This window comes from Eschrichtius robustus, chromosome 10, assembly GCF_028021215.1.
Source record: "Eschrichtius robustus isolate mEscRob2 chromosome 10, mEscRob2.pri, whole genome shotgun sequence".
Lineage (NCBI taxonomy): Eukaryota > Metazoa > Chordata > Mammalia > Artiodactyla > Eschrichtiidae > Eschrichtius > Eschrichtius robustus.
The window spans coordinates 22,260,467-22,280,203 of NC_090833.1; the positions used below are offsets into that span (position 1 = coordinate 22,260,467).

General features: G+C 41.3%; 1 protein-coding gene and 1 pseudogene across 3 annotated transcripts; one reads left to right on the forward strand and one right to left on the reverse strand.

The window, feature by feature from the left end:
* Positions 1–308: 308 nt before the first annotated feature.
* On the reverse strand, positions 309–13,429 carry ZNF483 (zinc finger protein 483). Of its 3 annotated transcripts, XM_068552172.1 has the most exons (6): positions 13,404–13,429; positions 11,191–11,725; positions 10,631–10,719; positions 8,647–8,773; positions 8,174–8,269; positions 3,183–4,753 (listed from the first exon to the last, which is right to left on the reverse strand). In XM_068552172.1, exons 2-6 carry the CDS (start codon positions 11,576–11,578, stop codon positions 3,183–3,185), a joined length of 2,271 nt encoding a protein of 756 aa, XP_068408273.1. In that variant the 5' UTR covers positions 11,579–11,725; positions 13,404–13,429. The 3 variants fall into 3 exon arrangements, with proteins under 3 accessions (XP_068408275.1, XP_068408273.1, XP_068408274.1); XM_068552174.1 differs by lacking the exons at positions 3,183–4,753; positions 13,404–13,429 and adding an exon at positions 309–391 and having other exon boundaries at positions 11,191–11,654; XM_068552173.1 differs by lacking the exon at positions 13,404–13,429 and having other exon boundaries at positions 3,183–4,708; positions 11,191–11,654.
* On the forward strand, positions 5,770–6,247 carry LOC137769962 (large ribosomal subunit protein uL15-like; annotated as a pseudogene).
* Positions 13,430–19,737: the final 6,308 nt, after the last annotated feature.

Here is a 19,737-nt window from a genome sequence, read left to right on the forward strand (position 1 = left end):
TGAGGTTGTCTTCTGTGCCTAGTACATGGTATTTAGAAAGTTCATACTGGATAAAGGACTTATAGGTAGAATAAAAAGAACTGCAAGTTAATAATATAAATAACGTGTGGACAACACATTTCACCAAAGGAGGTACATCAACAGCTAAAGAACACATGAAAAGATTCTCAATATCATTAACCACAAAGAGATACCACTTCAATCACTAGGTTGGCTATATTAAAAAATACAAACAATAACAAGGGTTGGTGAGGATGTAACTTCATCAGGAACCGTCATACACTCAAGTTCAGAATGTAAAATGACATAGTCACTTTGGAAAACAACTTGGCAACTTCTTAAAAAGTTGAACTAAAATTCACCATATAACCCAGCAACTCCACTCAGGCATCTAAGAAAAATGAAAACATTATGTCCACACAAAGACTTGCACACTAATGTTCAAAGCAGCATTATTTTTCACAGCCAGAAAATGGAAACAACCCAAATGTCCTTCAACTGGTGAATGGACAAAATACGGAACATCCATACAATCAGATAATATTTGACAATAAAAAGGATTAAAGTACCAATATGCTACCTCACAGGTGAATTCAGAAAACCACACGGATGAACTCAGAAACAAGTTAATGAAAAACTAAAGACGACCACATATGATTACCTTTAAATAAAATGTCCAGAAAAAGCAACTCTAAGGAGACAGAGAGTAGAATGATTAGTGGTTGCCTAGGATCAGGGTGGGGATGGGATTACTCTAAATGGGTGTGAGGGATATTATCATGATGATAAAATGTTCTAAAATCAGATTGTGGCACCAACTGTACAACTCAGTGAATTGGCTAAAACTCACTGAATTATACATTTGAATGACTTTTACAATATATAATTTATACCTCAATAACACAGTAAAGAAAAAGGGGGTGGGGGTTATGTTCTGGATTCCCAACTGCTATTTATATAAAACTTCCTCTTATGAATACTGGGGAATGTAAGAAGTAAACATCCTGGAACAAGCCTCTTCTCAAGATTTTTACGTATTTAATTCTTAGATTATATCTTTCCAGAAAAAAAACCAAGGTTTCTATCCTTTCAGAAAAAAACTTAAGCCGGGGTGAATAATTCTGATAAGCCATATTCCTTTCATGACTAGAATGTTTCCAGCTGGTCCACTTAGCAATAACTACATAGACTAATTTATCCCACAGCAACACTTGAACTACTGTGGGGTGGTGCACAAGGAAGAAACCAAAAACATCATCCAGAAGTAGCACTGCAAACTAAACCCATTAAATCACAGCAAATATTGCTGAATCTCAGATGAGCATTAAGCATCTCTTCACTTCCGGAAGCCGAAAGTTTACCCGTTTTGTTCTCTTTCTATAGGAGCTGCCTCAAATTTCAACTTTAGGAACTCTGCACCACTGCTGAGTCAGTGGGGCTCCTCTAGAACCCTATGACCTGAGACCCAAACCTAACTGACCCAGGGTTTTCAGTTCCTTTTTCACAGTTAGAATTATTCAGACTCCACCACTGACATTCATAAGACATAGCCCACTAATATCTGTATAGTCTATTCCTGTGAGGTCTAATTTCATAACAGAAAACTTAACTTAAAATTTATTCTGTATCATTTCTACATTCTTTTCTTGAATTTTACTATCAGTGGAGTCTCTTTAGATTTTAGGATACGTATTCTCCAGATGGTAGGGGATTGTAATGTCAGTTTCCTACGGTGGGCAAGTCAAGCTACATAAATGAGATAACTTTGCAAGTATGAGAATAGATTCCCCATCTAAAGGTAGCAGCGGCTACCCGAAACCAGCTGACTGCCCCACTGAAATATGGGCCCAGTACTGTCAGCCCTTATTAATTTTTCAAAACAAGACTCTTTTTTGGGGGGTATGAAATTTCCTAATTTTTAAATGATGACAACTAATTACACACATACACACACACACACACACACAAAACCACCTTACCATACAGGCCAACTAAAACATGTAAAAGGGCCCAATCTTAGCTTGTGACCTTTGCCATACAGAACGTTTGCACTTAAATTACAAGAAGCTGTACTTAGTACAGGCAAACTTTTTAAAAAATAGAATTCTATTTTGCAAAAGACAATCCATCCAAAATAGCCGTTTTCAGTACCCGTTTCCCCCCCAACCCCTCACCTATTTTCCTAGGACTGTTACTCTCATGGCTGAGATGGCCCAGGAGCATGCCATTGAGATTCCCAATCCCCACGGCCAAAGTCTAGAGGAAAAACAGGTTGGGGTGCTTTGTCCAATCAAAACACTCCCTGAAGGCAAACCTGTTTGAGCTCTACTCACTTGTTCCTGTGCACAGCATTTGAGCAATTCTGGCATCAAGTATTCAAAAAGCATACTGCGTTGTCACTAAGCCAGAAGTTCAGTAGCTTAAATGAGCTATTTTCTACTAAGGAAACTTGAAAATGCCAAAGAATCAAAAATGTTTAACTTATTCCCACAGCTTCAGAAAGTACCAGAGGTACCAAAGAAAGAAACCTCAGAAATCATTAGTCCCACCCCTTCACTTTACCAGTAAAGAAACTAAAATTCAGAAAGGTCAAATGATTTATCCAAGGTTATATAGGAAGTTGGTCAGCAAACTGGGACAGAACCCAGATTACCTGACTACAGTCAGGTCCTCTTTCTATAAAACTACATGGTAGTGAACGCGGAAGCTAGGAGAGAAGGCAATCTGAAGAGAAGAGGTTCGTAAGATGGGCCCTGTGCACCCCTCTCCTGCTTTTTAAATTCACATTTGGCTTTTCAGAATCATTTCACATCTCATACTACTACTTTCTTCTCTTTTCATGTGACTTTACCAACCCGAATCACTATCTACTGAAAGTTGACATCCTTGCAAAGAAGAGGGGTGAATGACAAAAAGTATCTTTTTCCTAGCTGCCAACCCATCAAAGTTGCAGCTACTAATCAATGCTGCGGCAGTTTACACCCCAGGTTTTTAATGAGGGACTAATGTGACTAAATTTCCTACTAACCAATGTTGTGGTAGTTTACACCCCCGGTTTTTAATAAGGGACAATTGTGACTAAATTTCCTACTAATCAATGTTGTGGTAGTTTACACCCCAGGTTTTTGACAAGGGACAACTGTGACTAAATCCCACCCCCCACTTTACTATATTTCCAAGAATTACTCTGCAGAATGAAATCCCCGATGCCTGATGAGGCCAGAATTACTTTTGAATGTCTTCTCGCATTCGTTGCATTCGTATTCTCTCCTGCCGGTATGAATTTTCAGGTGTTCTACAAGGATTGAGCTTCGACTAAAGGTTGCTCCACAGTAGTTACATTCATAGGGTTTCTCTCCAGTATGAATTCGATGATGTTCATTAAGAGATGAACTCTGACTGAAGGATTTTCCACAGTCCTTACATTTATAAGGCTTGACGCCCGTATGAATTCTCTGATGACGGCTAAGGAGCGAATGGGTAGGGAAGGCTTTCTCACACTGGGTACACTTGTAAGGTTTTTCTCCTGAATGAAGTCTCTGATGATAAATCACAGATGTAAAATGGCTAAAAGTCATCCCGCAATCATTACACAAATACGGCTTTTCTCCAGTATGAATCCTCTGATGTCGGGTAAGGCAAGAATTCTGTCTGAAGGCTTTCCCACACTCACCACACTTATAGGGTTTCTCTCCGGTATGAATTCTCTGATGTTTGGAAAGGGATGAGCTATGACTGAAGGATTTTCCACAGTTTTTACACGTGTAGGGTTTTTCTCCAGTATGAATTCGCTGATGCTGAATAAGAGATGAACTGTCACTGAAGGGCCTCCCACATTCTTTACATTTATAGGGTTTCTCTCCAGTGTGAACTCTCTGATGTTTAATGAGGTGGGCACTCAGGGTGAAAGATTTTCCACAATCATCACACTTGAAGGGCTTTTCTCCACTGTGGGTTCGGTGGTGTGGTGTAAGTGATGAGCTGTCACTGAAGGCTTTTCCACACTCATTGCACATGTAGGGTTTCTCCCCAGTGTGAATTCTCCTATGTTTGGTCAGTGAGGCGCTATAGCCAAAGGCTTTTCCACATTTGCTGCATTTATGGGTTTTTTCTCCAGTCTCAGTTCCCTCGTCTTTATCTACGGCTGCATCTTGACCTAAATCTTTCCAACAGTTTTCGCATGTAGAGGAGTTTTTTCTCTTACTAAGGGATGAGTTTTGAGTAAAGGCTACCCCACAGCTACTGCACTTCTGGGACTTTTCCCCAAAATGGATTTTCTGATGTTTCTGATGTTCCGTCAGAGATGAAGAGTGACTTAAGGCTTTCCTGCCTTCATTACATTTTCGTGGCTTTTCTCCACTGTGTTCCTTGCGGTTCGGGACAAGGTCTGAATGAAAACTGAAGGGTTTCTTGCCTTCGTTATACCTCCGAGATTTCTTCCTTAAGTAGATTCTGAGATGTTTAATTAGGTCTGAAGGTGGTTTGAAGTTATTTCCAAAAGGGCTCTTTTCTGAGTCAAATTCCTCACCCTTATTGCCTCTCCCTTGAGTTTTCTTTTGTGTGATTGCTACTTGTGAATGTTCCCTATCACTACGACCCTCCTCTAGTCTGCCATAATGTTTCCAGGATTCTCCCGTCAAGTCACAATCACCACTCATTAGATACCTTTCTATTATTTTATCTAAAGTCGATTCTTCCATAAGAACATCTTGATTTCCGCCAGATTCCTTCAATTCACCGCTAAGTTCACACTCTAAAAGAAATAACAAATACAATATTTCCTGTTTGCAATAAAGGAAGCTGCTGCATTTGGGACTAAAATAGGAATAGAGACAGTAGAGACTGTAAGAAACAGGGTGTGGACAATTCTCAGAGTATCATAAAACAGGGAAGGGAAAAGTGACATATGGGAACTGGGGAAACTTAGAGCTTAGGAAAAATACTGAGGAAGATGAAAGGTTTGTGCTTTATAGTTAGAGATGCAAGTTCTCACCCTCATTTCAAATTTCTGTAATAGGTTCAAACTTATTCCTCTTGCCATCCAATCTATTCTCCTTCCAAATAATAATGATAGTGCAAACATTTATTGAATAATTACCAAATGCCAGGTCCCATACCAAGCACTTTACTTGTATTTCACTTAATTTTCACAATAACCCTATGAAGTAGGTCCTATTATTATCCCTGTTTTATGGATGTGACAACTAGGCACAAAGAGTGTAAACAGCTTTCCCAAGGTTACGTGTACTGTTAAGTGGTAGAGCCAGATTTTTAACCCAGTCTGACACCAAAGCCCACACTTCTGACCCCTGTACCATACTGCCTCTCCTCAAAGCAGCCAAATAGCACTAAGTTTATAGACAATGTTAATCACATCACAGATATGCAATAACACCTATGCTAGACTTTCAAAGGTTACCACAATCTGGCCCTACCAATCTTATGAATACTCTAACCAGGCATCCATTTATGGTCCCTACTACATGACAGCATCTTAATACTTCATACTGCCTAGAATTCAATCCCTATGCACCTTCACTATCACAAACACAGAAAATCTGATAGGGCCTAGGGTGCAAGTCCCACAATCTCCAACACCACCCTCTCGAGATTTGTGCTCCTCTCAGAACCCTGAATTCTTTTATTAACCACATCATTCATCCTGGCTCTTAGTTATGAGATTCCAGTGTCACTTTCATAAGACTTTTTAACCAGATAACTATAAAATACAAAATCCTGGATGGCTCTCAAGACTTGACAGTCACCAACATGCCATCCAGACTAAGGAAGAACCGGAAGCTTAGGGGCCACATGAGCCCCAGCCATGATCGCATCAGCAAACACCAGAAGCATCTGGGAGGCCAGGGTAATGCTGGTGGCACATGTCACCAGAGGATCAATTTCGAAAAATATCACCCAGGGTTACTCTGGGAAAGTTGGTATGAGGCATTACCACGTAGCAAGGAACTAGAGCTTCTGCCCCAACGTCAACCTGGATAAACTGTGGACCTTGGTCAGTGAGCAGATACGCTAAATGCTGCCAAAAACAAGACTGGAGCTGCTCCTATCACTAATGTGGAGCAATCGGGCTACTACAAAGTTCTGGGGAAGAGAGAGCGCCCAAAGCAGCCTGTCATCCTGAAGGCCAAATTCTTCAGCAGAAGAGCTGAGAAGATTGGCGGGGGGGGGGGGGGGGGGCTGTCCTGGCAGCATGAAGCTACATGGAGGGAGGTTCATTAAATGCTAACGAGCGCTTTTCAAAACATAAAGAAATAAAATAAGACATAAAATCCTATTACCCAGAAGTTAACCATTATTAAAAATTCTGTGTATTTTCTTCTGTAAATTTTTCTGCACATTGTAGAATAGAAAATCTATGTATAATATGTACAGTTACTGTTTTTATTCATAATTCTTTCCCACCTCATTAGTTAATTCTTCATGATTTTAATCACATAATAATCCATCATATCAATATATTACTATTTAGTTATTTCCTTATGGCATGTTTATCAAATGATTAATACTTCCTCAGAACTGAGTCATAAAAGTGGAATCACTGAACCAAAGGGTAGAAAAATTCTATCACCACATAATACATGATGAGAAGTATCTGACTACTCTTCTATGGTCAAATGCTTTTTCTCTAAACCTTTGCAAATTTGATTCATAATAAATAGTACTGTTCCTTAAATGTAAATTACATTGTTGACCAGTGATTTGGAACACTTTTTTCACGTTAACAGCTTCTTAAATTTTATTTTTGTCAGTTATTTTGGTTAGCTATCTGCTGAAGTTCCTTGCTCATTTTTCTAACATACTCAGTGTTCCTTACTGATTTGCACGAGCTTTTTATAAATCATAGCCCTTGATTCTGGCTTTGTCTGTCAAAACCTTTTTCTCCATTCTGTTGTAAATGACTTTTTAAATAAGTTGTACATCTAAATGATGCTTCTTTTACATAAGCATCCTGGGGGGAGAGGCGTCTATTTATACCAGTGCTGCTAGATTTTACTCAAAACATTTTTAGAATCCGTTTTCAAAACAACTCTCCCAAATGTACTTAAACATAAAAAGACAACTGCTGTCCTTTACTTGTGTAACTATGCTGGAAACAGCCAATAGGTTGACTAAAATGAACGGTTAATAAGATGGAATAGAGCAAAGTAAATTATTGTTTTTTTCCTTAAAATAAACCAAGGTATTGATATATAATAATTTATTTTGATTTTTAAAAATACAAACTTAATATGTTTATTATTAAAGTGTAAGGAAGAAAATAGAGAAAAAATGTAATCCCTCAATGATAACCAGTGTTAACATGGAATGTTCTCCAGACAGTAAAATCCCATATGTATCTATACATTTAAACATATACATGTATATGTACATTTTTTTCCTTTTAACAAATTATACTATACATGCTGTCCATTGAACGAACTCCTATTTCTTCTCCAAGACTCAATTCAATTGTTAATTAAGCCCTTGCTCCTGTATCTTCCCACTGCTCCTTACACATGCCACCATTAGGACATACATCCCATTACCAACACGTTTAGTTCTGATGTCTGCATCTATGGCATCCATGGAAACGTGCCTCTCAGAGCTCCTCCTCTGGGGTGCTTACCCAACAGCCCCCCGCTGCTGCTCAATGACCACCACAGCATCACACCAAGGCCACTTTGCCACAGGTGCTCCCAGTCAATTTCAAGTATGGCAGGGATATTAGGCCCATTTCCGTGAGGCATACGACTCTGATAGGTGACTCTTGGCGGCAAGACTCTTTTTTGGCTTTGCCAAGACCTCCTCAACCTGCACTTCAATCTAAGACTCATCCTACCCAGCCTTCCTTCCTTCCGTCTCTCGTCACAGGTGTCAGACCTGCATCACACTCTGACAGCAATCCCAGCCTCTTCCAGTCCCCTCCCAGCTTTCCTTCCCTGGAATTCTCCCCAGTAAGTCTCTGACCTTGCTAATCGTATCTGGGCTTCTGCTTCTCGAGGACCCAAACTAACAGTCTCCCCTGTTAAACTGAACATTCCAGGACGGCAAGGTGGATATTCTAATCATCTTTCTATGTTAGCACTGAGCCCACCCAACATTTCCAAAATTCCTCCAAATGGCTTGGTAAAGCAACTACTTCAATTTCCTCCTCCACTTTTCACCGACTCACCTGGTCTGGAGCCTCTTGAGGCTTGTTTTTGCAGCAGCCGTGGTAGTCCAGCCCACTTTAGCTGGGAAATCAAATCTAACTTGGAAACTGGAAAGCCTGCTCATAGAGAAAAGAATAGAAAATGGCTGTTTTTGCCTAGAACAAAGACATTCCAACATTCACAGCCTCTGGTTCTCCAGGGAAGAAAAGGATGCTGCCAAACAGACTTCAATACTGGCATTTGAGGAGAACACTGGGGAAGGTATGGCCTCGGCGACAGCAAAATGGTGCTCAACATTTTCAGCTCAATGAAGCAAAGACTCTTTCTTGGAGAAAACATTGTAGAAAAGTACATTTTTAGGACCCATTTTTAGGATTAGTCACATCACCCCTGTAAGCCCAGCCAAAACAGTTAATAGCACTTATCTTTCAATAAAAATGGACAAAAAGATACCCAGCTTAGATGCTAGATTATGAAGAGAAGATGTCTTTACCCAGAAATTCTAGGTTCCTATAGTTCTCCAGCAGCACTTCCTTATATATCTCCTTTTGAGAAGGCTCCAGCGTCCTCCACTCTCCTCTGGAAAAGGTCACAGCTACATCCTTGAGTGTCATGGATTCCTAGAACACCAAAGACAGCCTTTTTGCATTGGGTTATTCCCAAATAGATCCTAAGAATTCAGAGAAGTAGTTAGGATACAAAGTATTAGTTTTGATGGTATTCAAGTTTCTGAGAATTCCAAAGCAAACTTCAAGGTAGCTATTATACATCTATTACAAGTGACACAGAACAAGATTATGAAACAATCCCTGCCTTTGCCATTTAGTTCCTGGTGTGAAATGCTGTACAAGGATTCTCTGGAATGTCTAACACTGATCAAATTCACCCTAACACAATGATTTCTAGGATTAACAGAAAATATTAAATGAAGGATACAAATTACATTCCCAAACCCGAAATCTGCAGAATATAAGCACTACAGGCAATAATTAAACATGTAAGAGTAACATCAGTGACTATATTCTAAACTGTAATTTCCAATTGGCTCTAAGTAGCAATTATTTTCTATCACAATCAAACAAGGATCTGTGTTCAATGACAAACTCACACTTACAATTACTCCAAATTACAAATGAGCACAATTAATCCTTAAAACACACTTTCCATAGCATCCTCTACAGCATGACATTTTGAAAGGCAGTACAACAGAGCGACTATTAGCACTTGGAGTAGCTTCCTGTGGCTCCTATAACAAATTACCACAACTCTGGTGGCTTAAGACAGCAGAAATTTATCCTCCCAAATTCTGGAGGCCAGAAGTCTGAAATCCAGGTGTTGCGGGAACTGCATGCCCTTCAGGCTCTGAGGGAGAATCCATTCCTTGCCTCTTCCAGCTTCCTTGGCTGTCAGCATTCCGTGGTGTTCCTTGGTTTGCGGCCTTATCACTCCAATTGCCACGTCCCTTTCTCCTGTTCCTGTGTTCAAGCTCTAAGTACACTTGTGATGGCATTTAGGGCCCACCCATATAATCCAGAGTAATTTCCTCATTTCAAATCCCTATTTTATCACATCTGCAAAGACCTTTCTTCCAAATAAAGTAATATTCTCAGGTTCCAGGGATTAGGAAGTGGACATATTTCAGGGGGCCATTATCAGCCTACCAGAGCACTATTATTTACCATTGTGAATAAGAATTTTTTTTCCTGACTGATAATTATTGGTATACAGGAAACTTACTGATTTGTAACCAGCTACTTTTCTCAGCTATTGTATGAGTTTCAGTACGTGTTCGGTTGATTCTCTGAGGTTTTCCAAAAAGACTATGTTATCTGTAAGTAATATACACTTGCTTCTTTCATATCTGTACTTACCTCATTTCCTTCTTCTAGCACTGTATTGGCTAGAATACTCAGAAAATACTCATTAATAGCAGTAAGGTGAGACATCCTTATCTTCTTACTTTTTATTGTGAGGACTGCTTTTAATTTTCCAACATTATCCAGCTGGAAAATTTTCTTATCATGTTCAGGAAATATAATTCTATTTCCACCTGGCCAATTTTATCAGGAATAACTGTTGAATTTTAATAAATATTTTTGTTTTTATTAGAGTCAGACATGATCAATTCTGGTAACTGAAGTAAAATAGCATATGAAGAATGAGCTCTAAGAATGTGAAGGCTGTGAGGAAAAGGAGACTGTCTTAATTATTCTAGCGTCTTTATACCACCCAGGAGGAGCTCAGTGAGTATCTACTTAAGAATGAAAACCTGTAACCATACATGGTGACGTATGTTACCTAAACTTACTGTGGTGGTCATTTCACAATATATACAAATATCGAATCATTACATCATACACCTGAAACTAATACAATGTTGTAGGTCAATCAAACCTCAATTAACAAATTAACTTAAGAATGAAAATTTCCGGTAAAAAAAAAAATGAATGAATGAAAACCAGTGAAAGGAAGCTTACTTGGGACTCAGTATTTGGAGGAACAGAAACTGTTTTATCTTCTTCAGGATTCTCCTCTTGGGAAATAACAGAATCTTGAGAGATCGTATCTAGGAAGGGGGAAAAAAAAACAGTCCAACCTTTTAAATGAGCTCCTCAGACTAGAAATTATTATATATGTCACTCTGGAGAAAAAGGTCAGAAAAAACAGAAAAAAAGTTTTCCCTACGCTTTGAAGACACACAGGACAGCCAAAGATACAGTTTCCTATTAAAACCCAAGCTTCCCCCCCACCTCATAAAATATCCTTTCAATTTCTAAGCTCACAAAAACTGATTTCATTCATTCCATATACCCACTGTTTTAACGTATTTAATTTTCATAATAATCTTTAAAATATTTATAAGGTATATTAAGATGAAATAACACATCTGTTTTATGTAGTAAAGTGTTTTCTTCATAGTCCTTGCACAGTGGCTTGAGCAAGAATCACTTATTAAATGAAAGTGCTCTTTTGGGGAGTTTACTTTCATATCTTGAGGAGATCTCTCCCACTTCCTCCCTCCATCTATTAATCTCACCTTCCTTTTCTTCAAGCACTTGGGTCAACTCCTCCACTAGGGTCACCACTTCCTCGCTACTCTCAGGATGTTGTGACCTGACCCAAATCCTGATCTCCCCTGGCAAAACGGTCAGGAATTGCTCAAACACCAAAAGCTCGAGAATCTGTTGTTTCGTGTGGATGTCTGGTCTCAGCCACTGTATGCAGAGCTCCCACAGTTGATTCAGGGCTTTTCTGGGTCCAGCCTCTTCGGAGTAACAAAACCACCTGAACCTCTGTCTGAAAGACTCTGGGTCAACAGTGTCTCCTCTTAGGAGCACTTCTTGATCCCCAGGGGTCTCCATTCTTAGCACCTTGTTTTGTTCACTTGAGACCAAAGTGTGAGGATCTAGGGAGATGGCTGTCATCTCGCTCAGGCTACTCCGGCTTGCAATGTGTATCACCAGGAGGAATTCAGTCCCCTTTAGACTTCGAGTGTCAACACAGGCCACCAAAAGGCACTCTCCAGCAAAATATCAAGTGTTCCAAGGATCCACTTTATGGTCTTGCAGAAGCTGTCAAGAAATATAAGTTATGAAATAAATGAAACAAATTGTGACTCCTAAAAAACATTGTTCTTAGTTTGGTTCTGATACATACACACACACACACACACGCGCGCACACACACACACACACACACATTCTCAGAGGCCTAGAACCGCCCTACTGTATTAAAAGAATAATTTTCTCTGTAGGTGAAAAGCTGAGAAGTTACTTGAGGGTAATTAAAGGTACCCTCCAAGAAAACAGTTTCTTCAGACTAAATACTCCTCATCAGCAAAACATATCAGAAAAGGCTCACTGCTACAAGAGGATCCAAACCCATTCCACTCCTGCCCTCTCTCAATGAATGGCCACACAATTTCCCACCAGCTGCTCAACTGAGAAACTTGACTTCATATTTGACTCTCAAATTTCTAACAAAATCAATAACCAAGATCTGGTGGTTTTATTTCATAAGAACCTCTCCATTCTCTCCTACTGAAACTACCTAAGGACAGCCTTCTTCAATTCAGTCTCACACCAAAGCCTAAGGATTCCTTCTAATATGCAAGATATGGTCCTATCACTCCCCAACTGCCTCAAGATAAAATTCAAACACTGAAGCCACAAGTGATGGTCTAGAAACCCTGCCCTGATGACCTCACCTCCAGCTCTAGCTGCCCCTGATGGACACTGCAGCCGTAAGAAGGTATCTCTCCATTTCCAAAAACTCTAACTCCTTCCGCCTTTGCACTAGAGCCATTCCCTCTCCTTGGAATGCTGCCTTCTTTTCCTCTCCTACCAAGCTTACTCATTAAAACTTGACTCCTTTCCACTGTCACCTCTTGTATGAGGCTTTCTCTGATTCCCAAGTGCTCTTCTGCACAAAGTCTGCCCTGTGTTGCATGCATTTTCTCATTCCACAAATAACTGACCATATACAATGACCTGAGAGCGGGACACTAAGGAGACAGGCATGGACAGTGAAACTGGGCCCCCACCCTCACAGAGCACCCAAAAAATGACAATATAGTCTGAGATGTGCTTCACTCCGGCAAGTGAGGACACTGTCCTCCAACTGCAACTATCATACCAAAAATTACCCACCTCCGAGCACAAAGGCCGGCACACAGTATGCATTACGTCATTTCTTCCTCCGCCAAATATTAGGCGCCCACCACGTACCTGGCGCCGCGCTGGACACCTGAGACTCTGCAGTGGTTAAGCAAGGCACCTGTCACGATCTCCAGGGAGCTTACAATAAAGGCTCTGCGAAAATGTGACGCAGGCAGAAAGAAGTTCTCAAACGAGGGGGGTGCGGGGGGGAATTTGCCCCGCAGGGGACGTTTGGCAATGTCTGAAGACATTTTGGTTATCACGACTAAGGAGGAGGGATGCTACGGGTACCTAATGAGTGGAGCCAGAAAGGCTGCTGAACAACCCGCAGTACACGGGACAGTCCCCTACCCCCATGCTCACACAATGAATTTTCCCGCCCAAAATACCAAAGTAGCGAAGTTGCAAGACCATGGGCGCAGGGAAGCGATGGAGGAAAGCTCCATCCAGGAGCGCGCCCACCTCCCGCAGAAGCTGCGGCGTTGGGTGTGCACAGCGAGACTGCCCTCGGCCCCCACCCCGCCCAAGGTGCGCCCTCGGAGCCGGCGACCTGGCCGCAGCCCCCAAACTAAGGGCCCGGGGCAACCACTACCTGCGTCAGGACCCGCAGCCATGACCCACACCACCGCAACAAGCTTCTAGAAACTGGTCCTGCAGGAGCTGCGCGCGCAAGCCCCACCGGCGGGGTGCTCACTGCGCCTGCGCAGGGGCGCAGAACTACGATTCCCGGAATGCGCCTGTCCCGCTTTGAGAAAGTCCCGTGCTTTCCATAGGCTCCCAGCCCGGCCTGTTGCGCATGGTCTTTGGGAAGCGCTGGTGGTCTCAGCTGCGGAATTATTGCTGCGCCAGAGGCCTAAAGGCCTAGAGCCGTCTCAGGTTTTCAGATCTATGATGTTCTGTTTCCTTGGTAACCTCAAACCGTCCCTCCCCTCTTCCTTACCCTTCTCCGAAATCCAGGCTGCAAAAACCCACTGCAGAAGCATATTAGTGGTGCATTCACTGCAAGCCATAATTAATGCCGCAACTTGAATTAAACAAATACTAATTTTATGGCTTACACACCTGCCACCATAATGGTCCAAACCACCGTCATGTCTCGCCTGGATTATTGCAATAGCTTCTTGATTTCACTTTTCTTCTCTTGTCTCTTCATGTTGCAGCCAGAGAGATGCTTTAAAAACCAAAAACAGATTATGGACTTCCTCTACTGAAAACCCTCTAAAGCCTTCCCATTTCACCCAGGGTAGAAATTCTAATTTTTACAGTGGGCTACAAGGCCGATGGAATCTGGCCACTCATAACCTCCCTGACCTCTACCCCCACTTCCCTGCTCTAGTCACAATGGCCTCCTCGCTCTCCCTCTCCCTCCAACCTGCCTGGCACGTATGGCTGACTTGCTGCCTGCCTAGGTATCCTGTATGGCTCACGAATCTTCTCAGTGAAGCTCTATCACTTCTCTGCTTAAAGTGGAATCCCATCCCCACTCCTATTTCCCCTTTCAACGTTATCATATCATTTTCTTATTTGATTACTGCTTATTGTCTGCTTTTTCACTAGACTATCAATTCCACAAGGATAAGGATTTTTATCTGGTTTGTTCCATGGAAATACACTCTCCAGGCCCTAGAACAGTACCTGGCATGTAGTAGGTGCTCAACAGATATTTGTTGAATATGTGAATGGTACTTGCAGGGATTACTGGGGGAATAGCAAAAAGGGCTGACGAACTCCAGAAGGATTGTCAGGAGTGTCCTATAACTAAGTGACTTTTGGAGCGGTGCCCTTGGGAGAGAAAAGTACTCTAGACTGAAGGAGCAGGGTGAGTCAAGGCTCTGAGACTTTAAAGGAACAGAACAAGCTCAACTAAATGAACCCCTGCACTCATCTCACAGACAGCAAGGCAAGCCGAGGAAATGGGGCTGCCCGAAGTCAAGAAGCTGTCCAGTCCCAGGTCTGAATGCATTTTCTTCTCCTCTACCACCTCCCCTTGACTGGCTGAAAATGGAGGGGACATCAAGGAGAAGCTGGAGGGGGCCTCCCTGGTGGCGCTGTGGTTAAGAATCTGCCTGCCAATGCAGGTGACACGGGTTCAAGCCCTGGTCCAGGAAGGTCCCAAATGACGCACGTGGAGCAACTGAGCCCGTGCACCACAACTACTGAGCCTGCACACTAGAGCCCGCGAGCCACGACTAAGCCCATGTGCCACAACTACTGAAGCCTGCGCGCCTAGAGCCCGCACACCGCAACGAAGAGTAGCCCCTGCTCGCCACAACTAGAGAAAGCCCACGCAGAGCAATGAAGACCTGATGCAGCCAAAAAAAGAAAAAGAAAATTCAATTCCTTAAGACAGGAACCTCTTATTAAAGAACTATATCATAATAACAAGAAATAGAGAATGCATAGGTTGGAAATTTAAACATGACCTTTGCCCCTTTAAGAGTTAATCTCTTATTCATTGTGCTCCTCTAGTCATCAGAACGCAAATTTTTCTAATTATCTCTTCTATTCTTGAGAAATGCTAGACCAACAGAGTACTTTGGATTCCCAGAGAATTTATGTCAACAAGGTCATGTCTTTTTTTTTTTTTTAATGTTATTTATTTATTTATTTATGGCTGTGTTGGGTCTTCGTTTCTGTGCGAGGGCCCTCTCTAACTGCGGCAAGTGGGGGCCACTCCTCATCGCGGTGCGCGGGCCTCTCACCATCGCGGCCTCTCCTGTTGCAGAGCACAGGCTCCAGACGCGCAGGCTCAGCAATTGTGGCTCACGGGCCTAGTCGCTCCGCGGCATGTGGGATCTTCCCAGACCAGGGCTCGAACCCATGTCCCCTGCATTGGCAGGCAGACTCCCAACCACTGCACCACCAGTGAAGCCTGGTCATTTCCCTCTTATCTATTATCATTTCAACCTATGGTTTGTTTTAATTTCAAGCAAGCTTGAATCAAAGTTTGGGACTTCGAATTTTCATTCTGCAACACCCAGAAATGAAAGGCTATGCTGTTGCTGGATCATTTGGTTGCAGTTCCTTGGGGGATGATCTTCAATTCCTGTTGCAGAGATCCTGGGAGCTGCCCAGTTCCTATCTTTCATGATGTTTAGTTTTTCTTTGTTTCTGTGAACTACTCCAGTACTCTTCTTCAAATATTTTTGTACATACATGAGATTTTTCTGTGCCAGGAACCAGAGAAACCCCAACTGACAGTACTCAGTGACAATATGTAGATAGTGAATAAAAGTGAGGGAGAAGAAGGGATTATAGGCTACTCCAGGGTCTCTGGTTTGATCAACTGGATGCTGGTTCCACATACACTAAGGGACACAGGAAGAAGGTTTGAGAAAGAAGATTAAAATTCAGTTGGGGATACATTGAGTTTGAAGCACATGTGGGACATCTAGGTAGAGATGACTTAACTGGAGAAAGAAATTAAAGAGTCATTTAGTAATTAAAGATGAGGGAGTGAGGATTGCAAGGAAGAGGAGGTGGAGTGAGAAGCGGTCTGTGGTTAAAACCCAAGGAAATGCTGACTTTGAGGGGGTGGCAGAGAGAGAAGGCAGTGAAGTTAACTGGTAAGTAGAAAAGAATCAGGAGAAACTGGTAAAGGAAAACCAACAGAGGAGAATTTTGAAAGGGACGATGGAGTCAATAGTTCTAATGAGATTGGAATGAAAAAGTGTCCATGGGAGTTTGCAGTTGGTTGATCCTCAGGCAATTAATTTCAGGGAAGTCCAGGGGGTTGAGGAAAGAATAAAGGTGTAGCCTGAATATGAGAATGGAAAGAGAAGGTATAGGGTAGGTTATTTTTTCAAAGAGAGACTAGGGACAGAATAGGACAAGAAGGAAGAACACTGAAGATGCATTGTTCTGGAACAAGGGTCCTCAGGAGTACATGAAGATTTTCTTAGGATATAGGGGCATGGATAGTACTAAGAAAATCAATCTCTAGATCATATATAGTGTTTCTTCAAATTGCTTTGCCTAAGAATGCCTTTAAAAATCAGGATGTCCTATTTCACAATGGCCCTTCTCTCACTTTACAAAAGCAAGCCATGCCTCTCAGCCATCTCCCGACTAGACTAATGAGGGTTGATTGCCCTCAGAGGAAGAACTTGATGACTACCATCAAAGGGACAATTTGATATATTAAATTAGGTAATGAGGAAGTGAATAACAGCAACTGGGTATCTTTTTTTTTTTTTTTTTTAAAGCCCCTGTCCTTTTCATTGAGATACATTTCCAATAAAATATTACTTTTCATGTTTAATAACTTTCAAAAGCTGTAACATTAAAAAAAAGCTGTAACATAAAAAATATGCTAATCACTAATAGTTGAAACCTTAAAAAATGTTGTAATGTATTTATGTTGTTTTTGATAAGTTGTGTACTATTAATTATGATTATTCAGTCATAGTAATTTTTTAAATAACCATAGAAAAATTTTCAAATATTTAAATTTATATACATATTTTTGTTGAAGAAAAGGATGATAAAGTAAACAATAAGACTTTCAAGGTTAAAACTATATTGCCTTAGTATAAATTGTTGTGCACTACTCTTCGTTGCAGTGTGCGGGCTTCTCATTGCGGTGGCTTCTCTTGCTGCAGAGCATGGGCTCTAGGCACGTGGGCTTCAGTAGTTGTGGCACACGGGCTTAGCTGCTCCGTGGCATGTGGGATCTTCCCGGACCAGGGATCGAACTCGTGTCCCCTGCACTGGCAGGCGGGTCCTTAACCACTGCGCCATCAGGGAAGTCCCAGGCCTTTATTTTACTTTATTTTTTAAAAAATATTTATTTATTTATTTGGTTGCGTGGGGTCTTAGTTGCGGCACGCGGGCTCCTCAGCTGCGGCACGCGGGCTCCTCAGCTGCGGCATGCATGTGGGATCTAGTTCCCCAACCAAGGATCGAACCCAGGCCCCCTGCAGTGGGACTGTGGAGTTTATCCACTGTGCCACCAGGGAAGTCCCTGGGCCTTTATTTAAAATGCTGCTATTTACAATAGAATTCATTGTCAAAATTTCTTCTTTTCAATTATTTAAGTAATAAGGGGAAATTTTAGATGTCAACCTAAAAATGTGCAAATGGGTTACATTGTTTTTCAAAAAAAATTTTTGGGGGGGAGATGTGAACAAAAACCTGTGAAGTCACTGTCCTAAGGAAATCAGAGGAGGTAGAATCTTCTGGTATAGGGATAAATCCTATCCCTAGAAGGTAGGGGACAGGTTGCCTCATTCTCCAAAATGCAAGGTGTAGTATTATACTGGACCAGATCAGCTTTTTGCCTTTCTCCAGTGATATTTGGGAGGGGAAAAATAAAGTGAATGGTGGGGTTTGCCCAAGGTTGGGAATTGATTGGCACTGTATGTAAGAGAGAAATCAAGGAAAGAAAAACTTGAAGGTGCTAATAAGGATTCATTGCCATGAACATAAAGTGGTCAAAAACTTCGAGGTGATGATGAGGATCTAAAATGTACTCTATGTTCCTAAAAATAAAGGCTTAAGCTAATCAGGATTTTGTTTTTCTCATTCAGTAATAAAATCGGAATCAGGCTGACCATAGCTTGTACGGCAGCTCTCACAACACATTCAGAGACCTGGCCTCGTGCTATGTTTCTGCTTAAATGGCCTGTAGGTATGTCATATTCACAACATGGTCACTGGAGCTCCAGCCTTGTCTAAATTCCAGGCAGAATTAACAGAAAAGGCAGGAAGCAAAAATGACATATCTGTTGACTCAGACCCTTCTAAACAAATTACAGTTATTGCATTAGTTTCTAGATGCAGTCAGCCATTCCACAATTGGAATTGCTTCAAAAATTGCTTTTCCACAATCTTCTATGTTCTTTCCACCTAGTCTTCTAATAGAGAAGTTTGAAGCTTCTATGTTTTCAAACTAATTTTTTGTATTTTCTCTCTCTTAATTCTTCTGACAGACATACTTTTAGCATTCCTCTATCTCCCAATTTGCTAATTCTCTAGTTTGCTATGACAAGCCTACTGTTTTACTCGGTTATTAAAATTAAAAATAAAATGTTCAATGATTTAAAAAATGTACTCCAATCCACAGGAATTAGTAAAACAGAGGAAAGATTCTATATGGTGGTTAGAGATTGATGTTTCTGAGTTCAAGTTTTAGAAAGTGGAATGTTTTGAGTCATGACATGGTTTTATGTGCCATGAAATATGTCTTCAGTCAATAACTGACCGAGAAGAGCAGAGAAGAAGATCATTAGGATTGTGCCTCTGTTGGCAGATTGGATCCAGTCCCTAACTTTTTCAGCAACCGAAACAATTAGACTTATTTGTATAAGTCTTATTTATATTAGACTTATTTATATAGAATTTTGGCTTGTCTGGGGCTCTTTGGGAATGGATAATTGAATCTTTTAGGATAGCTGGATTTTCTAGATAGCTTAGAATTAAACCTTTAAGCACCAAAAATTGCTTACTTATTATAATCATTTTAGATGAAAAGCTTTGTAAAATATACTTCATACTTCCTTGATTTTTGTTGCTTGAAATTAGACATAATTTCACCATTTCTTTTTTTTTTTTTTTTTGGCCACACCACGCAGCTTGTGGGATCTTAGTTCCCCAACCAGGGGATTGACCCCAGGCCCTTGGCAGTGAAAGCACAGGGTCCTAACCACTGGACCACCAGGGAAGTCCCTATTTCAGCATTTGTTGTTGTCAGGATTAGCACCATAAACATCACTTATTCAAGTGAAATGATTTCAGGGCCTATGTGGTGGGTAGTGCTTTCAGTACTTTATAAATAACCCCAGCATGCTTTGCTTTTTGAGTTCTTATAGCTTCTTCTCATAATTTTCCTCCTTCTTCCCTTGTTTTCAGGGTGTCCGTTAGTACTTTTGTCATCCATGTACCTGCCCAGAAGAGTGCCCTCTAATATTCTGCTTCTACTCTGCTTT

Excerpts from the sequence above, each read along its gene's own strand:
- ZNF483 (XM_068552172.1), bottom strand. The coding sequence starts at position 11,578 with ATGACAGCCATCTCCCTAGATCCTCACACTTTGGTCTCAAGTGAACAA. Across the intron at positions 8,774-10,630 it reads CTCCAAATACTGAGTCCCAA|GAATCCATGACACTCAAGGA; the intron begins GTAAGCTTCCTT and ends TTGGTGTTCTAG. Across the intron at positions 4,754-8,173 it reads CTCAAGAGGCTCCAGACCAG|AGTGTGAACTTAGCGGTGAA; the intron begins GTGAGTCGGTGA and ends TATTTCTTTTAG.